Source organism: Canis lupus, chromosome 11 (genome assembly GCF_048164855.1).
Source record: "Canis lupus baileyi chromosome 11, mCanLup2.hap1, whole genome shotgun sequence".
In the NCBI taxonomy this organism is placed as follows: Eukaryota; Metazoa; Chordata; class Mammalia; order Carnivora; family Canidae; genus Canis; species Canis lupus.
Genome location: NC_132848.1, coordinates 51889424 through 51913278, shown reverse-complemented (window position 1 = coordinate 51913278; position 23855 = coordinate 51889424). Strand labels below are relative to the sequence as shown.

The 23855-nt window shown below is 53.0% G+C and overlaps 1 protein-coding gene across 6 annotated transcripts in view; it reads right to left on the bottom strand.

The window, feature by feature from the left end:
- TTC7A (tetratricopeptide repeat domain 7A) overlaps window positions 1-23855 on the bottom strand; it is a 144985-nt gene that overhangs the window by 60251 nt on the left and 60879 nt on the right. For all 6 annotated transcript variants that reach the window (XM_072768251.1, XM_072768253.1, XM_072768255.1 and 3 more), the window contains exons 5-9: window positions 23616-23731; window positions 12587-12665; window positions 11649-11806; window positions 10980-11043; window positions 1052-1189 (exon numbers count right to left, since the gene is read on the bottom strand). In XM_072768251.1, the coding sequence (XP_072624352.1) occupies window positions 1052-1189; window positions 10980-11043; window positions 11649-11806; window positions 12587-12665; window positions 23616-23731 (555 nt within the window). The remainder of the gene's footprint in view (window positions 1-1051; window positions 1190-10979; window positions 11044-11648; window positions 11807-12586; window positions 12666-23615; window positions 23732-23855) is intronic.

Sequence of the window (23855 nt, the reverse complement as noted above, 5' to 3'; positions counted from 1 at the left end):
GAAACCAGAGAGCATGGACTTTAAGAGCTCAATATGGGATCCCTGGGTGGCGCAGCGGTTTGGCGCCTGCCTTTGGCCCAGGGCGCGATCCTGGAGACCAGGGATCGAATCCCACATCAGGCTCCCAGTGCATGGAGCCTGCTTCTCCCTCTGCCTATGTCTCTGCCTCTCTCTCTCTCTCTCTGTGACTATCATAAAAAAAAAAAAAAAAGAAAAAAAAAGCTCAATAGCCTGGGTTCACGTCCTGGCTCAAATGCACTCCCCTCCACCATCTAGGGCAAGAAGCAACCCCTCTGGTTGCTTCATCGGTAAACTCAAGAGAACATCACTTAAAGATGTTATCATCTAAAAGCACCTTGCCGGGTGCAAGCAGGGGCTCAGCGGATGTCACCACCTCTCCTCTCAGGAGCCGTCCTAAACACATGGAGAGAATCTACTGCCAAGAGGCCCACTCTTGCACAAGGAGACACAAGCCCTAGAGCTACCTCTGATCCCAGCCCAGATCTGAAAGCTTAAAAATGTGTGTATGCCATTCGCATCATGGGGGATAGAGAGGGGGCAGCGTGGTGTCCTGGTTCCCCTGCCTCCACCCCAGATGGGTGCCACCCCGGGAGTGTTGCCCACGAGGGTTTGCTCAATAGAATGGAGGTGCTCTGTCTAGCTTGAGTGGGAAGGGGTTGCAGGTTCCCAACACACACCAAGCTCAGAGCCCTGCCAGGAGATGGAGTCACAAAATACCAGTGTCATCTACAGCATAAACTGGGGGATGGATTAATTTCCCCCTTGTGCTTCTCTTTACGATCCCATGTGTTCTTTCAAAAGAAAATATACAAAAACACTAGTAGAACAACCCAAATCCAAACCATCCCTCCTACCAGTGAAGGGAAGCTCTCCCAGCACTGGAAATGGAACAGCTCCAAGCCTGGTCTCCCCAAGGACTGAGCTGTACCCCGCGGAGGCAGGGAAAGGATGGTGGAGGAGGTCAAAGGGTGGCTCCACCCAACTGCCTCGGTGAGCCGCCTGACTTCGGGGGCGGAGGTGGGAGCCATACCTCGGAGAGCATGACGTACTGGCCCCTCCTGCCCAGCGTGATGCTCAGGAGGTCATAGATGGCCGCAGCGTTCCGCAGGCTCACCGCCCGGTCCTCCTCCTGCTCTGGCGCCCGGCTCAGCACCACATCCCGGGTAGCCTGAAGAGGGATGTGGTTTAGGAAAGAATAAGGACATAAAATAAGCAGCTGCCTGCCTCCAAGGCCCAGTGACTGTGACCCTTGCGCTGTTACCCCAGGCCATGCTCCCAAAATGTGCCAGAGCGTTTCCACACCCCCAAAATGACTCCCATGTAAGACAGAAAACCTGCACCCGCAGCCTAGGTTGGGGTGAGGCAGTAGTTTGGAGGGCTTCTGGTGTTCAATGGTTCAGACTACGAATCTCAAACCCACAGAAAGGTTGCAAGGATAATGGCACCGCCCACGTCCGCTTTCTCTCTCTCTAGTATACAATAATGACAGAGTCATTGGGGTAAGATGACCCTTGACCCCTGAGGACCAGAGGGCATTCTCTTTACAGCCACACAAGGAATGCCAGTATCTCAGGAAATGTAAAATTGCTACCTCCGAACACCAGTTCAGTCACAGCTCACCACCTGCCCACCAATGGCCTTACTAGAAGTTGTCTCATTCCAGAACCCAACCCAGGACCATGCCCACATTCAGGGGCCACGTCTGTTCAGTCTCCAATCATTCAGAAGGACCCCTCAGCCCCCATCTCTTGGACACTAGCATTTTTGAGGATACAGGTGAGCTGTTTCATGGAAGAGCTGCTTGCATGCTTGTAGCTTCAAGTTATATCTGAAATTGTCTAGATCAGGTGGGTGGCTCTGCTGCCTCACTCACAGGATGGGAGCTTGGGCTGTGGCCCCTTGGTGCCACAAGTCCCTCTGATAAGGATGCCCCCCCCGCACCCCCCACTCCTTCCCATCACTCCTGTGTTCAACCCAGACCTGATCCTTGACTCCTTCTGACCATAGAGCTCTCCTCTCTGAGCTCCCTAAGAAACCTCTCCCATAACATGGGGCCTGTGTTCCTGTTCTCCAGCACTTATGCATTCAGTAGTTCAGAGTTGCCAGGTGGCTGCTGAGCAAGGGGATTGGGGGATCCTGGGGGGGGGGGGGGCGGGGCGGGCGGCAGCAGTGGACAATGGGGAAATGTGCTTTAGGAGTAGGCAATTCGGGAATCCCTGGGGTGCTCAGCGGTTTGGCGCCTGCCTTTGGCCCAGGGCACGATCCTGGAGTCCCGGGATCGAGTCCCACATCGGGCTCCCAGCATGGGGCCCGCTTCTCCCTCCTCCTGTGTCTCTGCCTCTCTCTCAATCTCTGTGTCTATCATGAATAAATAAATAAATAAATCTTTAAAAAAAAAAAAAGGAGTAGGCAATTCTGTACAATCTGAAGCAAGAGGCTCTGTATCACCAAGCCTGAAGCCTCCCCAATGGGGATTCACGACCCTCTTGTTCTGTGGCCTATGGTCCCAAGCCCTTGCAAACCCATACTCTGGTGACAACACTCAGGCCTGGGAGTAATTCAACAAGAATCATGGAGTCTCCGAGCTGAACAGCAACAGGGCAGGGACCAGGTTAAGGATGCTCTGGGACCCCGGCATCTCCTACACACATATCCCCTGAGGGCTCTATCTGAGCTGAAGCAAAGCTTGGTTCCAGCCAGATGCTCCTGCTGGGTACTCCCAGTATCCCTCTCCCTCTGTAGTTGGGGCTGAACCCCCTTTTGTGTGTTGGGACTCCCCCTCTTCTACTTCCCCACATAGGACCTCAGAATCGAGGATGCTGGGATAAAAGGGAGCTACTGGCCCTTAAAACCAAGTTCCCATTGTCAGATCCAGACAATCCTTTGTATTCACAGATGGTCCTCAAAACCTCCCTCTGGGCAAAATTACGAACCCCTTCTCCAGGTTAGGGGCTGAGGCTCCCACGGGTGAGTGGCTATAGAGGGAGAAGGAGCCCAGTGGCCTTATCACTGCAGGCTCTGAATGTGCCCTATTGTGTAGGCCTGAAGTGCGTTCTCAGAGGGTTCTGGAAGCCAAAATGCCTCTAAGATGTAAGGAAGTGACTCACCCAAGGGGGCACTTTAGGAAGACAGGCCAGTGGCCAGGGGTCCTGATGGGTGCCCCTCTGGCCACAATAGGTGAGGACTGTGACCATTCCCATGTACATGGGCCAGCCCCCAGAGAAGGTGCAGGGATGCCAAGCGATCCCCAGAAAGGATGAGCACTGCTGCCAGCCCAATAAACAAGAGCTGGTCAGGAACATCAAAGGGTTAAGGGGAGAGGAGTAGAGAGGGAAAGTGCCAGAGAAATCCCCCTCCCTCCCGGTGAAATCCACCCACACAGGCACCATCAGGAAGGCAGAAGAAATTCTCAGAGGCTTGGCAGGAGCTCTTTGACAAAGCAGAGGAGGAGCACAAACCTGGCCATGGACCACCCCTCATCTCCTCTTCTGGCAACTCCCCAGCTCTGGCCCCCGAGAGTGCTCCCCCCACCCTCCAGAGGTGGCCTTGCTAGGCAGCAATGACAAGGGTGGAGGCAATGAGAGGATGTGAGGTATAGTCCTGCCCTCAGAGAGGGGGCCATGGAACCCCCATAGCAGCAGTACTCATGCCCAGTGGAACCTGCCCTAGAAACCCAGTGGGAGAGAGGGCCCTGATGGAAGGGGGGCAGTGCAGGCAGCCTGCAGCTGGGCGGCTTTGCTGTGGGGCCTGGGGCGAAGCCTGGCTGGGCACATGGGCTGTATGTGCAGACCAGTCTCATTCTGGGCATGGTCTGTCCATCCTCAGCTCTGGTCGGCCTGTCCTTGAAGAGTAACCCCTGTGGACCCCGACTCCCACCCCCCTCCACAAGGTCCCAGCACAAAGTCAAACTTCCTTTTCTGTGGCTGCCATACAAGGTCCTTCACCACGAGGCCCTGTCCACCTGGCAAGTTTCTCCCCCAGTCAGCTCCCAGTCTCCCCCTGCCCCCACAGAACTCCCTGTAGCTCCCCCTAAGCATCATGGACTGTCTATGCCCTCCATCAACCTGGATGTCTCCTGGCCCCTCAGACCTCAGTGCAGGTACCTGGCCACCTGACTCATCCTGCCAGGCAAGACAACCCCCTCTTGTCCTCTCCTGGCATGGGGCACACACCCCAGCACCTGTATGCCCAACAGTTCATTGGTTCTTAGGCCAGGGACGTGCCTTGCTGTCTCCACCACCTTCTGTGGTCCACATCTGTAATCATGAGTGATGTCAAGAAAGACTTCTGGGCCTTTCTTCTCTTGACCTTTAAGACAGAGTGCATGCCTGGGGGGCAGAAGGGGCGGATTTCCAGCCCTGGGCTAGGGTTAAGTCAGAGGACTGGGTGGTTCTCAGCCTGGGGCTGGGCCTCCCCAGCAGGCAGACAGCAGGGAAGAGGTCTCAGGGCGCCTGTGTCAAGCGGGAAGCATGGTTCCACAAAGGAAAACCAAAAACAGAAGTTTGCCCTAGTTGCTATGGCTTTAGGGTGGGGCTGCGGTAAAATGCTGTGGTGCTGCTCGCTGGGTGGGGGAGACATGGCAAAAGGAAGGAAGCTGTGGGGGCTGGTAGCAGGGCAGGAACTCTGGGGGCTTCAGGGGTCCTGTTCCCTCCTTGCCTGAGCTCACCGCCCTCGGGCCAGCGATGCTCCGATTCACCCCCAGCAGCCTGCTCTGAACTAGTCCCAGCCACTCTTTCCTCCACTATTCAAGTGGCCTTGCTAGGAAATCCTTCAGATCACAGACACAGATGTGCATGCGCCTACGGCCTAGAAGGCAACATGTAGACAATGAACAGTCTTGTCACCACCATCATCCTTACTCGTCTGGGGCCATGAAAACGATTCTCCCCTTGTTCCTCCCTGCACAAACTCCAAGCCCTCACCTCTGGGAGTGCCTTTCCTTTCCTTGTCTGGTCCCCACATTTTGTCCCAGGCAGGGCTCCTGAGCTGTACCTGTTCCTAACCTGTCTCCCCCAAGGCAGCCTCCTCCAAATGGAGAACATTCACCCCAGGCCCACTGCAGGTCAAGAGGAAACGCCAAAGCATGCTCCTCCCTACTCCCTATTCTCCAACAGCTCATCATTGCCAGTGTGACCCACATCTTTCGAGAAGGATCCACGAAGCAAATCTAGGGTCTTATGGGAGGGCCGGCAAGGGATCTGCCATGGGTCCAGGCTGGCCAGCCCACGTGAAAGCCAAGGCAGGTAACCCTTCTTCCAACACTGAGTCCCAGAAGGTGAAACCTCCAAAAGCCAGTCCAGGACAGCTTCTGGCCTCATGGGCCTCCCCTGTCAGCCCTGGTCCTGACCTTGTGCTAATCGCAGAGCCTCAGACCACACTGACCTTCATTTCCATCCAGCCCTGTTTCTCCTTTCTAATCCTTGACACAAACAGGGTAAGAGAAGGAAAGGGAATTGACTTGTGGGGTACTTTGTAAGTGGCATCTCACAGTGACCTCCTGTACTATTGTCCTATTTCACACATGAGAAGACCGAGGCCCAGGAAAGCTCCCCAAAGCATACAGATAGGTGGGACCCAGATTAGAACCTAGACATTCTGACTTCACCCCCAGAGGCCTCTGAAGAAGTATCCAGTAGCCCGTCCATGCCATCAGAGGCCCCAGGATGGCCCTGCTTATGGAGGAACCGAAGCAAAACACAAGGCTGGGCCTTCCCAATCAGGGATAAAGCCCCTTGGGCAACATGTCCAGGCCCTGCTCCACCCGGTTCTCAGACACAGCTGCTCCATCCTGGCCACGGACCCAGCCTCAGGGCCCGCTGCTGGCACCCCACAGAAGCACCCCGGAAAGGAGTCTCCCATCAGCCTCTGTGACTGACACCTGCCCCTCCCTGGAGGACACTGTCATGTTCCGCTCGTGCTGTCATCCCCCACCAGCAGACATAATTACCATGGCTCTCAAGCTGCCAGTCCACGGAGCCAAGAAATAGCATGCTCTGTGACGTGTCCCATCTACCCCAAGCCCCGGGCCAGGCCCACGCCGGCCCCCACTCTCCTGCCGCGTCAGGCTTCTGCGGCAGAAATCACAGCTCCTCCTGCCAGCGAGGGCGAGAGGCTCTCCCACCTCTACTGAACCGCCTGTTCCGAGCTGGCAGCGTTACCAGACCCTTTACCAAGGCAGCCTGCAGCAGAGCGAACCGGGTGCCAAAATCTGTGCTCATCTGCTGAGTCCCAAATGGAATCAAGCCCGAGAAGCACTTTTTTTTTTTTAAACTGAATGGTATCCTCAAACCAATTTTTCTTCCAACTAGATCTGAGCCTAAATGTTTTCTGAAATGACTGAATCAGAACCAAGTATTTATCAGGACAAAACAAACACGTGTCAAACATCTACAATGTACCAGGCACCTGTGTGTTCGCTGTCTTGCCTTTTCTGTGCAAGAAAGGCCTCATTAGGCACATTTTACAGATGAGAAAACTAAGGATCAGGGAGGGAAGAGCCTTGACCAGGCCGCACAGATGGTGAATGGCCAATTCAAGACTGGATTGACATGCGGCGTGGCACAGTGAGTTAACCTGCAGGGTCCCCAGAAGCTTACCCCTCTCCCCAATCTCACTCAACACCAGGCCTTTGTGACCTTTTAGTTCCCAAGCACCTGATACTAGCAGCAGCTTCTCCACCAGCTGAATGAAACAGGGGCCCACGGATTCAGTCTGCTTTCGTGTATATTTTTATGCCTAGATGAGTATTTTAGAAAGGATCAAGACTTGCATACTTCCTGATTCTCCAACTGTTTGAGAAAAATCAGACTAGTTTTGATATGATTCTTTTAAAAACTAGAATATACACTTGGGGTTCAGGAGACTGGGGTGATTCCTTCTGATAGGAAGACCAGGATTTCCTCCAGGTCCCTGGTTACATTCTCCCGTAGCTGGGAGTACATACGGGATGGAGGCCATGACTGAACTCCCCATCACTGTGTCTGCAGTGCCAAGTATGGTTTGGCATGCTGTAGCTGCTCAAACAAGACTGGATGGATGGATGGACAGATAGATAGAAGGACAGATGAGCAAACCAGTGGGTAGATGGATAGATTTTAAATATCCTTTTGGCCCCAAAGACTCAAAATTAGGTCCAAAACACAAATCTTCTTCAACCAGTTATTACTCGAATACCTTGCATTTCTGTGATGACATTTGTAAGGTTTCTATTTACCTTTTGAAAGACAAGGGGTGGGGTTCCCTATTCATTCTGATCACGCTCGGTTAGCCTGTAACAAAAACCATATCCAAGGTAACAGCGCCACACTCAAGACTGCATGCAGGCTACTCCTCTGAGTTCCAAACCACAAAATAGGGGCTGACGTGCTCAAGAAACCTGCAAACACCCTTTCCCAGAGCAGCTGCTCTGATGATCCTGGAGGTGGAAAGCTTTGATGATTATGTCTCCTGGGTTGCCTGTGCTGGCGTGGCTTTTACCACAGCATAATGAATTCTGCAGGTATTAGTAAAACCGGAGTAACAGCCAAGGCAGCCAGCTGCAGTTCTAGAGGCTTCTCCCTGTTATCTGCAGCCAAACCCAGGCAGCATCACAGGGAGATGAGGAAAATCCTGCAGGTACCTGGAGGCCAGGCTGAGCCTCGGGGTTCAGCTAAGGGATCAGAGCCTGGGAGGCTGGCACGGTGGTGCCCATACCTGCCTGAGAATGTGACCTGCAGGGAAGGAGAGTATGAAACAGGAGCAAGAGAGAAGTCAGAGCCCAGGCCCAGATCCCAAGAGGAAAGCCCTCTGTAGAGGACATGCTAAAGCTCCCCACCAAATTTCTGGTTTCTGAATGTGTGACAAGGCTGGGTGTGAGCAAGAGGAAACAAATCAGCAGGCCTTGGAGGAGAGCCTCCTCCCCGCCCAGTGTACAACTTCCTCTGCTGTGCATGCTAGAGGGAATTCCCAGGACCCCGCCTGGCAAGCTGGCCTGCACCCCGGATCTCTTGGGCAGGCCAGCAAGTCATACAGCCTCTTACAAAAGGGCAGGAGCTGCAAAGATGGAAAGCAAGTATTTAGGAAAATTCACCTTGGCTCCAAATGTGGGCCACCTTGTAGTAAAAGGCCATCTTCCACTTCGAGATATAGGGCAGCTTAGGGTTTTGGGGTGGGGTGGGGGGATAACCTCATGGAAAGGGATCTGAACTCCATCTGGTCCTGGCACACAGATAAGGCAGGGGCCAGAGAATATGGCTGGGGGAGACAGACTCCAGCCTCAGCCCCTGCTGTCTCACACCCACAGGCATGTCCCTGTTGACAAAGCCCTCCCTGAGCCTTGTTTCACTTAATCCTCAAAATTACCCCCTTGGCCTTTTTACAGATGAAGAAACTGAGAATCAAAGCGGCTCATAAGTGGCAGATCAGGACTGCAGGCCAGAGCTTGGGCTCCATGGGGCCCAAGCTCTGTGCTTTGGAAGCTATCTAAGCAGGCGGACATGATTTGTATCACGGCTGCGAGGATCATTACTGAGTGACCTTCACCAAGACACACACACCTGCCCTGAACCTTACTTTTGTCATCTGTAAGTTAGAGACATATTCGTTCTAGACTGAAGTACGAAATTGTTATTTTTCATACGGTTCAACGTAATGCCTCCCTCTAGGAGATAATCAGTTTGGAATCTGGCAGAGAAAGGGCCTAAGGAACATTCCTGCTTTCACCTTTTTACCTCCCACCTGTAATCCTCAGCACAGGGAGGGGAGTTTCCTGAGACAGGAGACTTTAGTGCAGTCTCATCTGAGGGTGTGGGTGGGGAGATGGCTCAGGTGTGTGTGTGGGGGAGGGGCAGACAGAGTACCGGTCTATGTCTGCAGTTCCATCATTAGAAACCAGGCTCAGGGATCCCTGGGTGGCGCAGTGGTTTGGCGCCTGCCTTTGGCCCAGGGCGCGATCCTGGAGACCCGGGATCGAATCCCACATCGGGCTCTCGGTGCGTGGAGCCTGCTTCTCCCTCTGCCTGTGTCTCTGCCTCTCTCTCTCTCTCTCTCTCTGTGACTATCATAAATAAATAAAAATTAAAAAAAAAAGAAAAGAAAAAGAAACCAGGCTCAGGGGCACCTGGGTGGCTCAATAGGTTAAGCGTCTACCTTTAGCTCAGGTCGTGATCTCAGGGTCCTGGGACCAAGCTCCGTGTTGGGCTCCCCACTCAGCAGGGAATCTGTTTCTACATCTCCCTCTACCCCTCTCCAACATTTGTGCTTCCTCTTGCCCTCAAATATATAAAAATCTTTAAAAAGATAAAAAAGAAATCAAGGTGCAGTCTGTGGTCAGAGTGAGAGCCCATTTTCTTTGGAAAGTGCACTGTTCACCCATGAAAATCAAATCTGTCATTTGGATTTCTATCCCTACCTTGGGCTAACCAGCTAGATGCCCCTCCTTGGAGCAACCACTGACCCACTCACCAGCATGACCCTGTCAACCTTTCAGGACCATGGCCTAGCCAAGGAAGGATAACCTCTATCCTACCCCAGCCCAGTGTCCCTCCTCCTGCCTACCTGCTGATGGACCCACTGAGGCAGAGGAAACCCACTGACCAAAGCTCTCTGAACAAGTCTGGCACTCATGGTCCCAGGTATTCAGGGGAACATTAGCTTTCTAGTCTGTTCAGGGACCCAGCTCATGGGGTCTTGGTTTCTTTTTTTTTTTTTTTTTTTTTTTAATTTTTATTTATTTATGATAGTCACAGAGAGAGAGAGAGAGGCAGAGACATAGGCAGAGGGAGAAGCAGGCTCCATGCACCGGGAGCCTGATGTGGGATTCGATCCTGGGTCTCCAGGATCGCGCCCTGGGCCAAAGGCAGGCGCCAAACCGCTGCGCCACCCAGGGATCCCTTGGGTCTTGGTTTCTTAAACTCCTATTTCCACCCACTGCTCTCAGATGTGCCAATTCAGCAAAGTTAGTTCTCAACCTGGGGGGGGGGGGGGTCCCCAGCTCACAAGCTCAGAGAAACCCCTCAGTCAGAGGGCTCAGACCCAGCCTTGGACTCCTCCTGAGCACGCATGTGGACGGCATCACCACCCGACTTCTGCCCAGTGGAACCTGGACCTCCCTCAGCCCAGTCCAGGCCATCCTTCCCACCACTCCCCGGACCACACCTCTCTCCTTCCCTGGAGCTCCATGCGTGCATGCGTGTGCACATGTATAGACATGTGTGCGTGTTTGGCTCATCTCCCTGCCTGGGGCAGGGGAAACGGCTCTTGTGAAAACAGCCAAAGAGCACTTCATGTGTGCTTTATCCAGCACGCTTTTTCCCTCCTCTGCTTTACTTTTCCATAGCACTCAGACACCAGTACCCTGGATATTGTAGTAGTGAATTAATTTACTGTCCACCTCTCTCACTAGAATGTAGGCTCCAGGAGGGCAGAGACTTTTCTCCATCTGTTTGCTGCTGTGTTTCTGGCTTCTAGAACAGGGCCAGGCACAAAGATGCTAATAATAAATAGTTGCCTGAACGAGTAAATTCCTGGTACAGGCACACTTACCCCTGTGCACTACCATCATTTTACAGGTGAAGAAACTGAGGCTCAGAGGTACTAGATTTGCCCGTGGCCCTCAGCTAACAGTGGCAGAGCTGGGAGCTGAATCCAGGCCTTGTGCCTTGAGAGTACATGCTCCTTCGACTCCCTCACACCAGTCCCAGCACCAGCACAGGGCTGCTCAGTGCATACTGATGACTCACTGATAATCATCTCTTATGATCCGAGAAGAGGTACTGGGGACTCATAACTTGGTCCCTACTCAAGTGCCAAATACAGCCTCGTGCACCAGACCCAAACCTGGTAAGTGAGCCTTAGCCCCATGCAGGGGGTAGATCCAAGAATCTCACTTCAGGGATGTCTGTGGGAGGCTGAGCTGGATCAGGACCTGAGCCCCGCAGTCTTACCCCACAGGGGCAGAGAAGGAAAGCCTTGGAGCTTACCATGGACTCACTGATGAGGAGCAGCAGGAGGGCTTCCTCAATATTATCCTTCGGGCAGTAGAGGCTGAAAGACACAAACGGCAACCCCGGCTTCAGCAGAAGCCTGTCAAAGCAGCACGGCTGGCCTGTCATGCAGGCCCCTCTGCCCCAGAGTCAACAGCTGCCCTGGTAAGGTGACCCTCTCCTGCATAATTCATAGACACCAGATGCCACCTGAAGCTCCTTCTCAAGCCCCAGATGCCACCTGCAGCTCCTTCTCAAGCCCCAGAGTTATGGAACTGAAAGGCTGGGGTGGGCAGTGGGCCCAGAAATGCTACAGATGCTCTGGGAGAAGAGATGTAGCTTCCAGCACCCGGTGCTGCATTAGGCAGCCAGGGCAAGGAGCAGGGGAGGGCCACTCAGATCCCACCTTCAATAATTAATCAAATGAGAGAGAGGTAGGAAGGCAGGTAACCTCCAAATAATTCGACCTTTGGATGCCTTAAAGAATTCTCCTCCCAATCTCCATCCCCAGACCATCTTCCCTGGTCTATTTGGCTCTTGCGGATGCTGAAGAGCCTGCCTGGCAGTGAGCTGGGTGGCTGCTGGAGGAAAGTGCCAGGCAGAGAGAGGGGACATCGGAGCCCCAGGTGGGGAGCACGAGACTGGCGTGGTCTGGGCAGGGCTTACTTGTCTCCTTCATAGAGGTGAGGTTTCCGCAGGGCCTGTGTGATGAAGGAGTTCTCTTCCTTGCTCATGAACTCGGGCAGCGGGTGGGACAGGGGGCTCCAGTAGCACTCCTCACTCAAGGAATGTAGCAGGACCCCTGCCAGATGCTTGGCCGCCATCTGGCAGAAAGGGAGGCGCTCAGACCCAGAATGGCCTCCGCCAAATCCGCCAGCCCTGCCCATGCTGCTGTATGCTGCCCCCCACCCCTAGGAGGCCCACCACTCCACTCCCGAGGAGCCTTTTCTCTCTGTTTCCAGCACTGAGGCCACCCCACCCCTTCTGTTGGCCTTTGATGGCTTCTACTTAATCTTCTGTCTTCTCTCCTCTCCTAGACAGGAGGTATGTGTCCTCCTCCTCCAGCCCCATGGGGCCCAGCACAGCTCTGAGGACTCAGCAGGCCCCGGCAGAGCGTGAAGCCACTGGCACGGGCAGCGCTCTTGATCAGATACCTTTCTGATATTTGACCAAAAATAGTAGAGTGAGAAGCCGTCGTGGCTCTGATTTCGGGTAAATTAAAGCCTAAGAAGGTAGGCCTGACTTGGGGTCAGGGAAAGGAGTCTAGGTTATTTATTAAGATCATAAACAATCTCTAAGAGTTAGCACACCATCCCACTAGGAAGGAATGACACTGGGTTTTAACCCTGATCTAACGCTAGAGGCTACGTGTGGTGCTGTGATAAGGATGCTGAGGGTGCTTCCCAGGCTCGGTGGGAGGGAACGCTGAGATGGAGTAACAATGTCTGCCAAGGGCACAGACAGGGCGAGTAGAAGCACGCATGTGACATACTGTCATCCCTGATTCAGAGGCTGCCTGCTAGCGTCTGTTATCTCCCACTGAAAGTGACCCCCGAATAAGCCAGCTACAGCCAGCACCCAGCCCCAAGGCCCCGCCACGTTACCACTTTGAAGTTCTGAGTTGCTTTGGTCTCCACAGTGCGTAGGACCTCCCGGAGCTCTCTCATCCCTTTCACGATGTTCCTGGGGGAAACAGTAGAATCAGGGCCATTACCAGCCTAGTTCCCACAGGATTATCATCAAGCCTGCACACACGAGCAGGAGCCCGCCCATTTGAGTGTTGCTTGAAAACACCCAAATGGAATGAAAGGTCAGAGTTGTAGTACCAGGATCCTAGAAGTCCAGGACATTGTCAATCCAAGAACGGGTGTCCCCCACACCCCCCGGCAACCCTGGCTTCCAGTTCACCACCAGAAGGGGACCAAGATTGAGTACCTCAAATATGATGTCAAGTTACCCCAAAGCCCTGGCTAGTGTCAGACTTCCCCAAATTCTCCATCTTCACCCACAACATCACCCACCACATCTGGTCAACACCGGGGTCCATCCTCTCACGTCTCAGTCCCCATCTCCAGGTCCCAGTTCAGCCCGGCTCACTTGGGGTCTGGATAACCACAAGAGCCAGTTTCACCTCCCCCAAGCCCTGCCAGCCCTCTGGATCCTGAAATCATTTGCAAGCTTTTTAAAGCATGACCGAGGGCAAAAAAATACATTTAAAATTGTAACCCAGGGGCACCTGGGTAGCTCAGTGGTTGAGCCTCTGCCTTTGGCTCAGGTTGTGATCCCTGGGGTCCTGGGGATTAAGTCCTGCATCAGGCTCCCCACAGGGAGCCTGCTTCTCCCCCTGCCTATGTCTCTGCCTCTCTGTCTCTCATGAATAAATAAAATCTTTTAAAAAAAATTAAAAAAGAGGGCAGCCCCGGTGGCGCAGCGGTTTAGCGCCGCCTGCAGCCCGGGGCATGATCTGGAGACCCTGGATCGAGTCCCACGTCAGGCTCTCTGCATGGAGCCTGCTTCTCCCTCTGCCTGTGTCTCTGCCCCTCTTTCTCTCTCTGTGTCTCTATGAATAAATAAATAAAATCTTTAAAAAAATAAAAAAATTAAAAAAGAAATAAAATTGCAACCCAGCATGCATGAGACTTTCTTTATATAAAATGGAAGCAAGTTTCTTGATGCACTACTTAGCTCTCTTGTGTGCAGGCCACCCTGCTATTTCCAATTTTACGTCTTGCTCTATTCCTCTTTGTTATAATGTTGGCTGCAGCCCACTAAACAGATCTTGCGACCCACTAATGGGTTGTGGCCTGCAGTTTGAAACACTGCCCCCTGGTCCCTGGAGGGGTCTGTATGCCTGACGTACAAACATCATCTTGTATCCCCTGCCCCCTCCCAAGGCTGGCCCTTTTGTCAGCATCCTCAGGGCTCACTGAATCTTATCTGGGTCTTCACCATGGCATTGGGGGCTGGTGGGTCTGCCCTTCACCTCTTACTAATCTCCTGCCACTCATCTCCTCTTTGGACAACTGACCAGATGATCTATGTCAAGTCTCAGTACAGACGCCTCCCGCTGCCTTAAACAGCCCTTCCACATTCATTCTCAGAATGCCCTTCCAACATCACTTCCTCCCTGCAGCCTTTCCAGACCCCTACCCACACTTGCCCCTCCTGCCTGCATCCCTCTTGCACCCCATCAATTCCTCTTCTGAAGTGTGACCTCCCGTGCTCATTTTCCATTATGGGCTGACCCCTCAGGCACTGTGTGCTCCGAGGGCAGGGCTCCTGTCTCGCTCCTGAAGCTCAGCACCAGCACAGCTCCTGGCACACAGCAGGTGCTCAGCCAATGTTTGAGCCCTGCCCTTCTCATTTGCTCTGGGGGTGCCCTGGATCACAGCTCACAAGGGAGAAAGCAGAGGCCACCAGGTCGGCAAATTGAGAAATGAAAGGCCACAGAGAGGTGAAAAGCCAACGGTGGCAGCCCAGGAAGGTCATGGGAGCCCGTCTTCCATCTTCCATGCACGGAACAGATTCCTGGGGGCTCTGGGGCCTGGAGCCATAAAAGGCCAAACAGGCAGATCAAGTAAATAAATCCCTGCCTTCTGGGAACCTCTGGTTTCACAGAAGACAGCAAAGATGTACAAACTACCAACATTATAAACACAGACCCTTGTTTGTAAGGCTGAGAGGGAAGACAGAGACCACTGGGATAAAGAGTTAGAGTCATAGTGACCTTTCTAGTCTGTCCAGAGCTTCAGAAGAACCAGGAGGGGCTAACAGGACTGGAAACACATGTGCCCTTAGAAATGATTCAAGTTTGGGCGCTGCTACTGATGCCACACAGCCCACGGAGGGGCTTGCCTCCCTGCGCGGTGCTGTCCCCAACTCTACAAATCAGGACTTCAGCTTGAACAGTGTCTCCCAGTCTTCTGCCATCTGCAGACCACACTCACAATTCTTGCTCCCAGTGGCACACCATCCATTTTTTAAAAAAATATATGTGATACTTTTCTTTACATCTTTTTTTACTTAAGTACATGTGTCTTAATAAAAAATACCTGGAATCCTAGATTTGGTGTGCTATTTTTTGGGGGGAGGGGGTTGTTTGTTTGTTGCCAATAGATATTAAATATAGAAACACTTCCAAGAAGTTAGTCTGTGTATCACTTAAAACCACCTCATATATCACTAGAGGTCCAGTCTGAGAAACAGATTAGACCACAGGTTCTCGAAGTGTGGTCTCTGGACCAGCAGCATCAGCATCCCAGGAACTTATTAACAATGCAAAGTCAGACCCCACTCCAGACCCGCTGAATCAGAAACTCTGGGGTGAGCCCAGCAATCTGGGTTGTATCAAGTTTTCAGGGGGTTCTGATGGACATTCAATGTTGAAAACTACTGGTCTGGATAATCCTCAGTGTCTTCCAGGTCTCCTATGCTAAGAAGCCAAGTTCCAGAAGGGACAACCATGTTTTTAATTTGCTACGTTATCTTGCTTGGAAGTTCGGGAGTGAATGAGTAGGGGACAGAGAACAGAAGGACCAGAAGGGATCTTTCAGCTTTGTGTCCCAGCCCTGCCCTCACAGGGGACAGAAAGACAGGATTTTCCTGGTAGGCGAACTACACCCAGGGACAGACAGGGAGTCCTCAAGAGCCCACATAGGAGGGGTCTGCAGCAGAGGCCCTTCATTCCCCCTGGAGGCCTTTGCCTGGAAAGGAATCCAGAATTGGACAGAAGGCCAGAGGTCAGGCCAGCTAAGGAGAGAGCCCAGCACCAGCCATCACCAGGAGAGAGAAAAAAGACAGACCGCATGAGCTCCCAGAAAAGACAAGAAATGGCTAGCTCTGGAGAAGCCTGCAGGAGACCAATGCCCTGGCAGCTGGGCCAATGGCCATAGGCCGGGGCGAGGCTGAACCCAGGCGCTGGATGCTGGGACTGCCCCAGAGCCTTATGGCCCAGAGACAGCCAGTGGCTCCTGAGACCTGTGGGTGATTTTCCACTCTGTGGGCTCCCTGCCAGCTTCCTCCCTGGCAGCCCAGCTCAGGCTGCTACCAGGAGCCCAGAGCCAAGAGGGACTACGGCCTCTTTTTCCCACTCCAGCTCAAGGACTGTCCTCTCTCTGCCCTTAATCTCCACATCATCAACACTAGAAGACAGCTCCCAGACCAGCGGCACTGGCATCGCCTAGCAGATGCAGAGAAACGCAGACTCTCAGGGATCCTGCCCCCTGCCCCCAATACACACACAATTAAGGAAATCAGAGCTGTGTTTTCACAAGATCCCATGGCCCAACAGTTTTGTAATTTTACTATTTTCAAATCTGTAAGTGATTCTGGCATCTAAATAAGTTCCCAGGAATTCTTTAGCAAAGTAAGTCGTCACCCTCAGGCATCTTTTGGGTAAATCCCAATTTTATTTTATTTTATTTTAAAGATTTTATTTATTTATTCATGAGAGACACAGAGAGAGAGAGAGGCAGAGACAAAGGCAGAGGAAGAAGCAGGCTCCATGCAGGGAGCCCGACATGGGACTCGATCCCAGGTCTCCAGGATCACACCCTGAGCTACAGGCGGCGCTAAACTGCTGCGCCACCAGGGCTGCCCCTAAATCCCAATTTTAATTGAATGCTCATAAAGAGAGAAACCAACACGGAGGCTCCAGTGGCCAGGGCTGTCTGGGGGAGATTTGGGCTCCCAGCTGGCCCTGACCTGTTCTATCATGTTGGGAACACCCTCTGGCTCAGCTTATCCCTCTGGGAAATGGGAAATCAGATGGGGTTTCTCCCACCAGCCTGAGCTAAAGCTGCCTGTGCCAGGTAGAGCTGGGGCTTTTCCCCAGCTCCATGAGAGGGCAGCTTGAAAGATCTCTTTGTTCTAGTCTCTCAAGCTGACCTTTCTGAGCAGAGCTGCCACTTTTAACAATATCCAAACAGGGCCTCAAACAAACCCTGGCCCAGAATCAGGCTACGTGTGGAGAAGCCAGGAAGCCACTGATCCCAACTCAAGTAAAGCTTGGCTGGCCAGGAACAGAAAGACAGAGTTGTGCAGGCAGGGATGGGTCACTGAGGGAGGGCTCCAGGTGGGACGCGCCAGGAGGTGGCAAGTTCCCCAGGGGCCCCTCGTCAGCAGCAGGCAGCAGGCAGATTTTCCAAAGTGCTTGGTCAGAGCTTCTGAGGAGGCTGGTAAGGCAGGCTTTGTTCTCACAGCTACCAGCACAACGCTTGGCACATAGGAGGCACTCAAGAAATCACTGTGGAATAAATCAACTCCCATTTTCCAAGGGAAAATTAAAGGCTGGTAGATACCTGCCTTTCCAGGCCATCGCTTACTGAGGGCGCTTATCACAGGCACCAAAGCTTCAGATTTTACTCCCTTTAAACTAAAAAGATTCCCAAGAAAAACAATGCTTGTCTTTTGACCCAGGATGGTCACACTCTCCTTTCCTGGCTGTGGGATCTCTAGGATTCCTGAAAGTCAGCCCACTGACTAGTCTTTACAAAGTACCTACTGTATACTCAGTGCCTGGTCACCAGCCCTGTTGATGAGAGGCATTCAACAAACCCTGGCGGAATGGACCGAGAGACAGAATGGGTGAATGAGTATCTCATTCGTGGCTCTGCAGGTAAGGAGCTCATGGTCTGTTAAATTAACCACACTCCTGCTTTACCAGAGTTTAGCAAAGTGTTTTGCATAAAGTAGACACTCAACAAATTATTTTTGGTTTTGGTTTGGTTTGATTTGAAACAGAGAATAAGCTGCATGGCATTTATGGTTAAATGGAATCTAAACAAGACGCTGGGTGCACGTGACCCTGACCTGAAGTCCCCATTTCAGGACTGGCACTAATTGCAGAGGAGAGGTTTCTAGTCAAAGACCCAGAAGAGCACAGCCAGTTGGCAGATGCCGACAGCTGGAGGGTTGAGTCAGGAGACAAAGTCAGGTGAAGTTCAAATACTTATCAAGCTGTTCACTCCTGCCTTAGACCCATATCATCAGTTTCAAAAGCTAAAGCTCTCCTGGTCACCCCAAGTCCCAGAAAAAAGGCAGCAATGCTTCCCTTGCAGGGCCCTAACGACGTCCAGGCAAAGAGATCTTTCCTCTCTAGGGAGGTTTGGGATGGGTAGTGAGTGGGTACTAACAGTAAATACAAGCTGTGCACTAAGAGAGCTTAGAAGAGTATGATCTCTCCAATGGGCCTCAGAGGTCTCCCTGTGTCCCCCAAAGAGTAACACAGGTCACGAGGAGGCACCCCGGGGCCTCCCAGTTGGATGATTCTGGCCCCTGAATCCCCCTTAGAGCCATCTGTCTTCTGTGCTCCCCAGTGCTGCACACAGCAGCTGGCTACTGAGAATGAGACAAAATCGCTGCTGACTGAACCCACCTGTCACAGGGTCACACCACACAGCAGGCCGGGCCTTCTAAGTCACCTCGCCATTGGGCAGAGTCCTCCCCTGCAGCCGTGGGCAGCCCAGGCAGCTTTAGCTGCCTCTCAACTCCCCACCTAGTTGGCAGGGTGAAGCGTATGCAGTTGCACACCCACATACACTCACAGCCACCCATACGCACACCCCTCAGCAAGGGAGAGTGCTTTTATAAGGCTGAACAATCTGCCCCAGGAAACTCCTGCAGAAAGCGCGCGCGCACGCACACACACACACACACACACACTCCCTTCTTTTGTTTGGTTTTGGTTACAGTGAGCACGTACTGCTTTAGTAATTAAAAAAAAAATTTTTTTGACATGCACAAAACATACAGCCCACTGGTTCAATATGCATGGCTCAAGCTCACTCCCAGCCCAGAGCCAAGAAGCGGCTCTGCAGGTCTAGGCAGAAGAAAGGGGAAAAAAAACCACTCCAAAGAGAATGGCCCTTTGCCCACTCTGGGGGAAGAAGCCTACAGTTCACATTGTTTCCTGTTATTGCATCGCCCTTAGCTCCCTTGCTGCCTCACCCCTGGAGCTGCTTCATGCAAAGGAGAACCAGAGCTAGGACTTGGGGCCCCGCTGCCAGGGTCGGCAGCCACAAGAACGTGTCAGAAAGGTGCCCTCTCCTGGCGGCCGGCGCCTGCGGAACTACCTGGGAGGAAGCTCCCATCAGAGTCCACGGCTGCCCCCTGGTGGCCTCGAGGGGAACGAGCTGCAGGGTCTCAGGCCCTCGCTCTCTGGAAGAGGGCCTCTCAATTCACGACTGTCCTTTCAGGTCAGTACTTTCAGTTCCAGGTCAGTTAGGAACACTGTCATCAGCTACAGGGCAAGTGGCAGGAGTCATTGGTGGGAACTGATAATGGATCCACAGGGCCAGGCCCCTGGGAACAAATGTCCCTCAAACATACTAAGTCTAAAATACTTAGGCCTGGGCTTAACCCACGCCCAGCATAAAAGAAGAGATGTCGAAGGTCTAGCAAACGTTTGCACAGTGGAGAATACCACACTCTTTGGGTTATGTCAAATCCTCACATGGAAGGACAAAGTGGGACCCTGGGAGCAGGCTCTGCTTGTGGCCATCTGTCGTCGAGAACAGAGTACTCCCAGTCTACCCGGGGCCCACATGGGAATGAGCGCCAGTTCTCAGGTTCCACCCAGAAGCAGGTCCCACCATCTCTCCCTGCTCCTTGGGCCCCAAGAGAAGTCTTCTAACACCGGGAAGCTCCCTGGCCCGAGAGCCCACCCTATCCCAGCAGCACCCCCACCTCCTTGCCTCTTCCCTCCCTAGCACAGAGCAATATGTGACAGCTACATTTGGCTCTGTGACTGCTCTGTGCTGGGGTGGAAGCTCCCTAAGGAGGGGAGCTCATCCTGTTCCCAGCTTCAACCTCATGAGTAAGGTGGGTGCCCAGTGCGTGGTGTGCTCTCAAAGGCTGTGAAATGAATGCTTGGGCTGTTTTCGGGGGTTTTTTCCTTAGCCCCTCCCCTCTACTGGGCTGTGACCTCTCTTTATGTGGCAAAGGGTTTCACCACCTTCCTAAACACCCCAAGAGCCCCAGGTGAGGAAGGGGAGGATTCAACCAACAGGAAATGGCTCTGGAGACCCTTAAACGACTTTTCGGAGCTGTCTGGAAGAGAAGATCCAGTATCAGGCATCGAGGTCCCAATTTAAGCCTGAACCTATGGTTCTTGCACCTTAAGCTAAGGCAGTGGGGATTCCTGGGTGGCGCAGTGGTTTGGCGCCTGCCTTTGGCCCAGGGCGCGATCCTGGAGACCCGGGATCAAATCCCACGTCGGGCTCCCGGTGCATGGAGCCTGCTTCTCCCTCTGCCTGTGTCTCTGCCTCTCTCTCTCTCTCTCTCTGTGTGACTATCATAAATAAATAAATAAATTAATTAAAAAATATATTAAAAAAAAAAAAGCTAAGGCAGTGGTTCTTAACTAGATGTCATTTTGTCCTCCACCATCCAAGACACTTGTCAACATCTAGACACATTTTTGGTTGTCACGTTCGGGGCAGGAAGAGCTATTGGCATCTAGTGGGTGGAGGCCAGGCACGTCGCTAAAGCCTATAAGGTACTGGTATCTGGCTCACAAGGTCAATAAATCAGTACCTGAGAAACCCTGGGTTAAAGTGATGATTTTTTTTTAAGTTAATAACAACAAATATATTTTAAAAACCACTGGAACTCTTAATTGGCCTAGGAAGATGTAACTGTGACCTGAAGACCATAATGAGTAATTACAGAAGCTCATACCACCATGGGTAGTGGTAGGCAAAGCCAGGGACTGAGCGGGGACAGACTCCCTTCAGTACCAGGCGTGCTGGCTCTATCACCTATTAGCTCTGTGACTTTGGGCAAGTGACCTCTCCTCTCCTTTCTTCAGTAAATGGAGATGTTATCAGTTCTTCATAGGATCCTGCCTGGCATGCACTAGGTATTCAACAAGTATTAGCTACTATTAAAAGAAAAGGGGTAAAGAAACTATTTCAAGTCCAGCCAGGCACACGGGGCCACAGCCCTGCTTTAAATATCTGTCACATTCCCAGGCCACCTCTGGGCTGGACGTGGCCACAGGAAATGGATGGAGGGGCTGGGCTGTTGCCACATGTCCCAGGGACTGCTGCTCCCACTCAAGTTTTCGAATGTTTGGGCTGTTTGCTTGGAAAGAAATGACTCAGTTTCCATTGCTCTTTATTTGGGAGGCCCGGCGGGGCGGGGGGGTGCAGGGGGAGAAGAGTCAGCATCCTGTCTTTCAGGGCTATGATTTGCACTTTAGGAAAAGAGGACGAAGGGTGGAGAGCAGAGCGACAGGAATGGAACAGTAACTGGAATTACTTGGGCTGTCCTGGAGGGATGAGCGTTGGTTACTGCTCTGTCCACTGCTGGCCGCACCACCACCATCCCACCACACACACACACACACACAGCCAGAGTGTGCGGAACACGGACAAGGAGGAAGAGGCCTGCTCAGGGACGGGTGGGACCAGCTTCAGGAAGAGGAGCCACCCACTGAGAATGGTGACTCAGTATCCCAGAGAGAGTCCTGAGTCAGCAAAGCGAGGATCAGCCCAACCACCACCAGGCCCTGCTTTCTCCCACACCCCTCCAAGCTGGAAGCTACATGGGTTTTGAGGCTACTCAGATCTGAAGCCAGAATCCCAGTGGGTGAGGTTGGGCAAGTTACTCAACCTTGCTGAGGCTCTGCCCCCTGTCGAGTGACCTGGGGTCACCTGACTCCCTTCACAGGACACTGTACGCTGAGCACATGGTCCAGCCCAGCACACAGCAGGTGCTGGATCACCGCCGGCACTCTCCCGCCTTCCCTCCTGGCTGTCCTTGATGGTCACCTGAACCCAGTCACAAGTGCAGCAAGTGCGGTGTGGGCAAGGGGAACGGGCAGCCCTGAGGGGACTGCAGCAGAGAGGGGGTTCATTGCAACACTCCCTGTGCTCTGAACTCAGTACTCAAGGTGCTTTTCAGTCCTGCCTCTCCTTGGACCCTCACCCATCTAGATGCAGGACAAACAGAAGCCCCCGGTTGGAGGAAGGAAGTGGAGCTGGGGGGAAAGGGGGTGGAAGAGGAACTCGCCTGGGGTTGCTAGGTAGCCTCCCACTCCTGGGCCCCACTTTGGCGACTTCCAGATGGCCAGGGTACCCCACCTCCAACTCTTCAAACCGGAAGCTGAGGCCACATCTACCAAGCTGAGCACACTCAAAGCACACATGCGTGCGAGGCGGGAGCACCTGGGGGCAGCGGCAGGGTCTCATTACTCCTGCTGCAGGCAGGGGAGCCCAACGGGAAGGAGCACCAGCTGGGTCCTGCATTCATCATCCTGGCTCTGCCCAGGGCAGGTCATTTATGTTCTCTGTGCCTCCACCGCCCCCCACATAATGGGGATGCAACAACAGCCCTACCACAGGGCTGCCAGGAGGACCAAATACACATGAAGCAAAGCACTTAGCAAGTACCTCACACAGACTCGGCACGTATGCAGACAAACACAAGAATGAAGGGGACACTGGAATCACAAAGAGGTGCAGACAAGCACCTCCACCCTTTGTGCCTACAGGAGGCCTTGGGAGGGAGGGCCTCTTAAACACAGCAGGCGTCAGCACACTTTTCTATAAAGGGTCAGAGAGTAAATATTTTAGGATTTGCTATTTACTCCACTCCGGGTGAGAGACAATAGGTAAACAGTAGGTATGGCTATGTTCCAATAAAACTTTATTTGCAAAAACAGGCAGCAGCAGACCCATACTGCGAAGGTTCAGCTGAGGGGCCATCTCTCCACACCCCTCATTCATCCTGCAGACCGAAGGGGGTCCCAGGGGTGGGGGCAGAGCCAGGGCAGGGGCTGCCTGCAGCTAGGGAGAAGTGGCCAGGTGGCAGCTGCCTGGGCAGCAAAAACAGGAACTGGCCCACCGGGCCACTGTGTCTACGAAACTGAAGCTCAGCAACCATAAAAGGAAAGAAAAGCCCAGATGGTAGAGGTAGAACAGAGGCAGCATGCTTCCCAGGGTCCCTGTGATGTCCTTCAGCCCGTACCCTGCCAGCCACAGGGTGGTCTGAGGAGCCCAGGGTCTGGGCTAGCTCCATCCTTGGGGGCCAAGCCGCCTTGGCTCTCTGGGCCTCCCGGTCTGCATGTCCCAAATGGCGACACACCGCCTCCCTGGCCTGGCACTAGGAAAATTTAAAGAACAGAAACAAAAGGTATGAAGTTCAGGCTTGGGCCATCAGCCTACCCAGCTGGGGCCTGCCACAAAAATAATACAAATAAATGATAATAATAATACCTCTGGTTTTCTAAGCAGCTGGGATGGGTCAAGAGCTCTGGCAGGTATTCTCACCTGAGAGCAGAGTGACAGCCTGCCTCCTGGTGGGAACCCTTCCACCCTGTTTTTACCATTCAGAAGACAGGGACTTGAGCAGTATCCCCTTGTCTAATACTGAGGGTACAGTGGAGAGAGAGGAGGAGAATGCAGGCCTCCTGGAGGCCAGGGGTCCACAACTGCCCTCCTCCCCAGGTGTGTGCCTCTGCACAGCTCAGCCTGACAAGATGGGAACACACCAGCCCCCACCGATCCTCTCAAGAGCGCACACACGTACACACACCCAGATCAGAGAGGCCAGACTTAACACGACCAGCATCAGGAGCACCCACAACCCAGAAAGAAACATCCAGGGCCCACTCAGCTGCAAGCGACCTACCCCTTCTTCAGGTTTGTCACATAAGCACTCTGGAGGGCAGCTTCCAGGAAGTAGGTGAGCTCGTAGTCAACCGGGTGAGAGCCTTTCAGATGCCGTGATGTGGTGTTATTTGTGATCTGGGAAGGGGAACACAGAGAGAGCCATGTCTCAGAACTCTGAGTCAGAGGGGTTGGGGCGAGAGTCAGCCCTGGCGGATACAGCAGCCCCATCACTAGCCCACATCCCGAGCCGCCGCAGAGT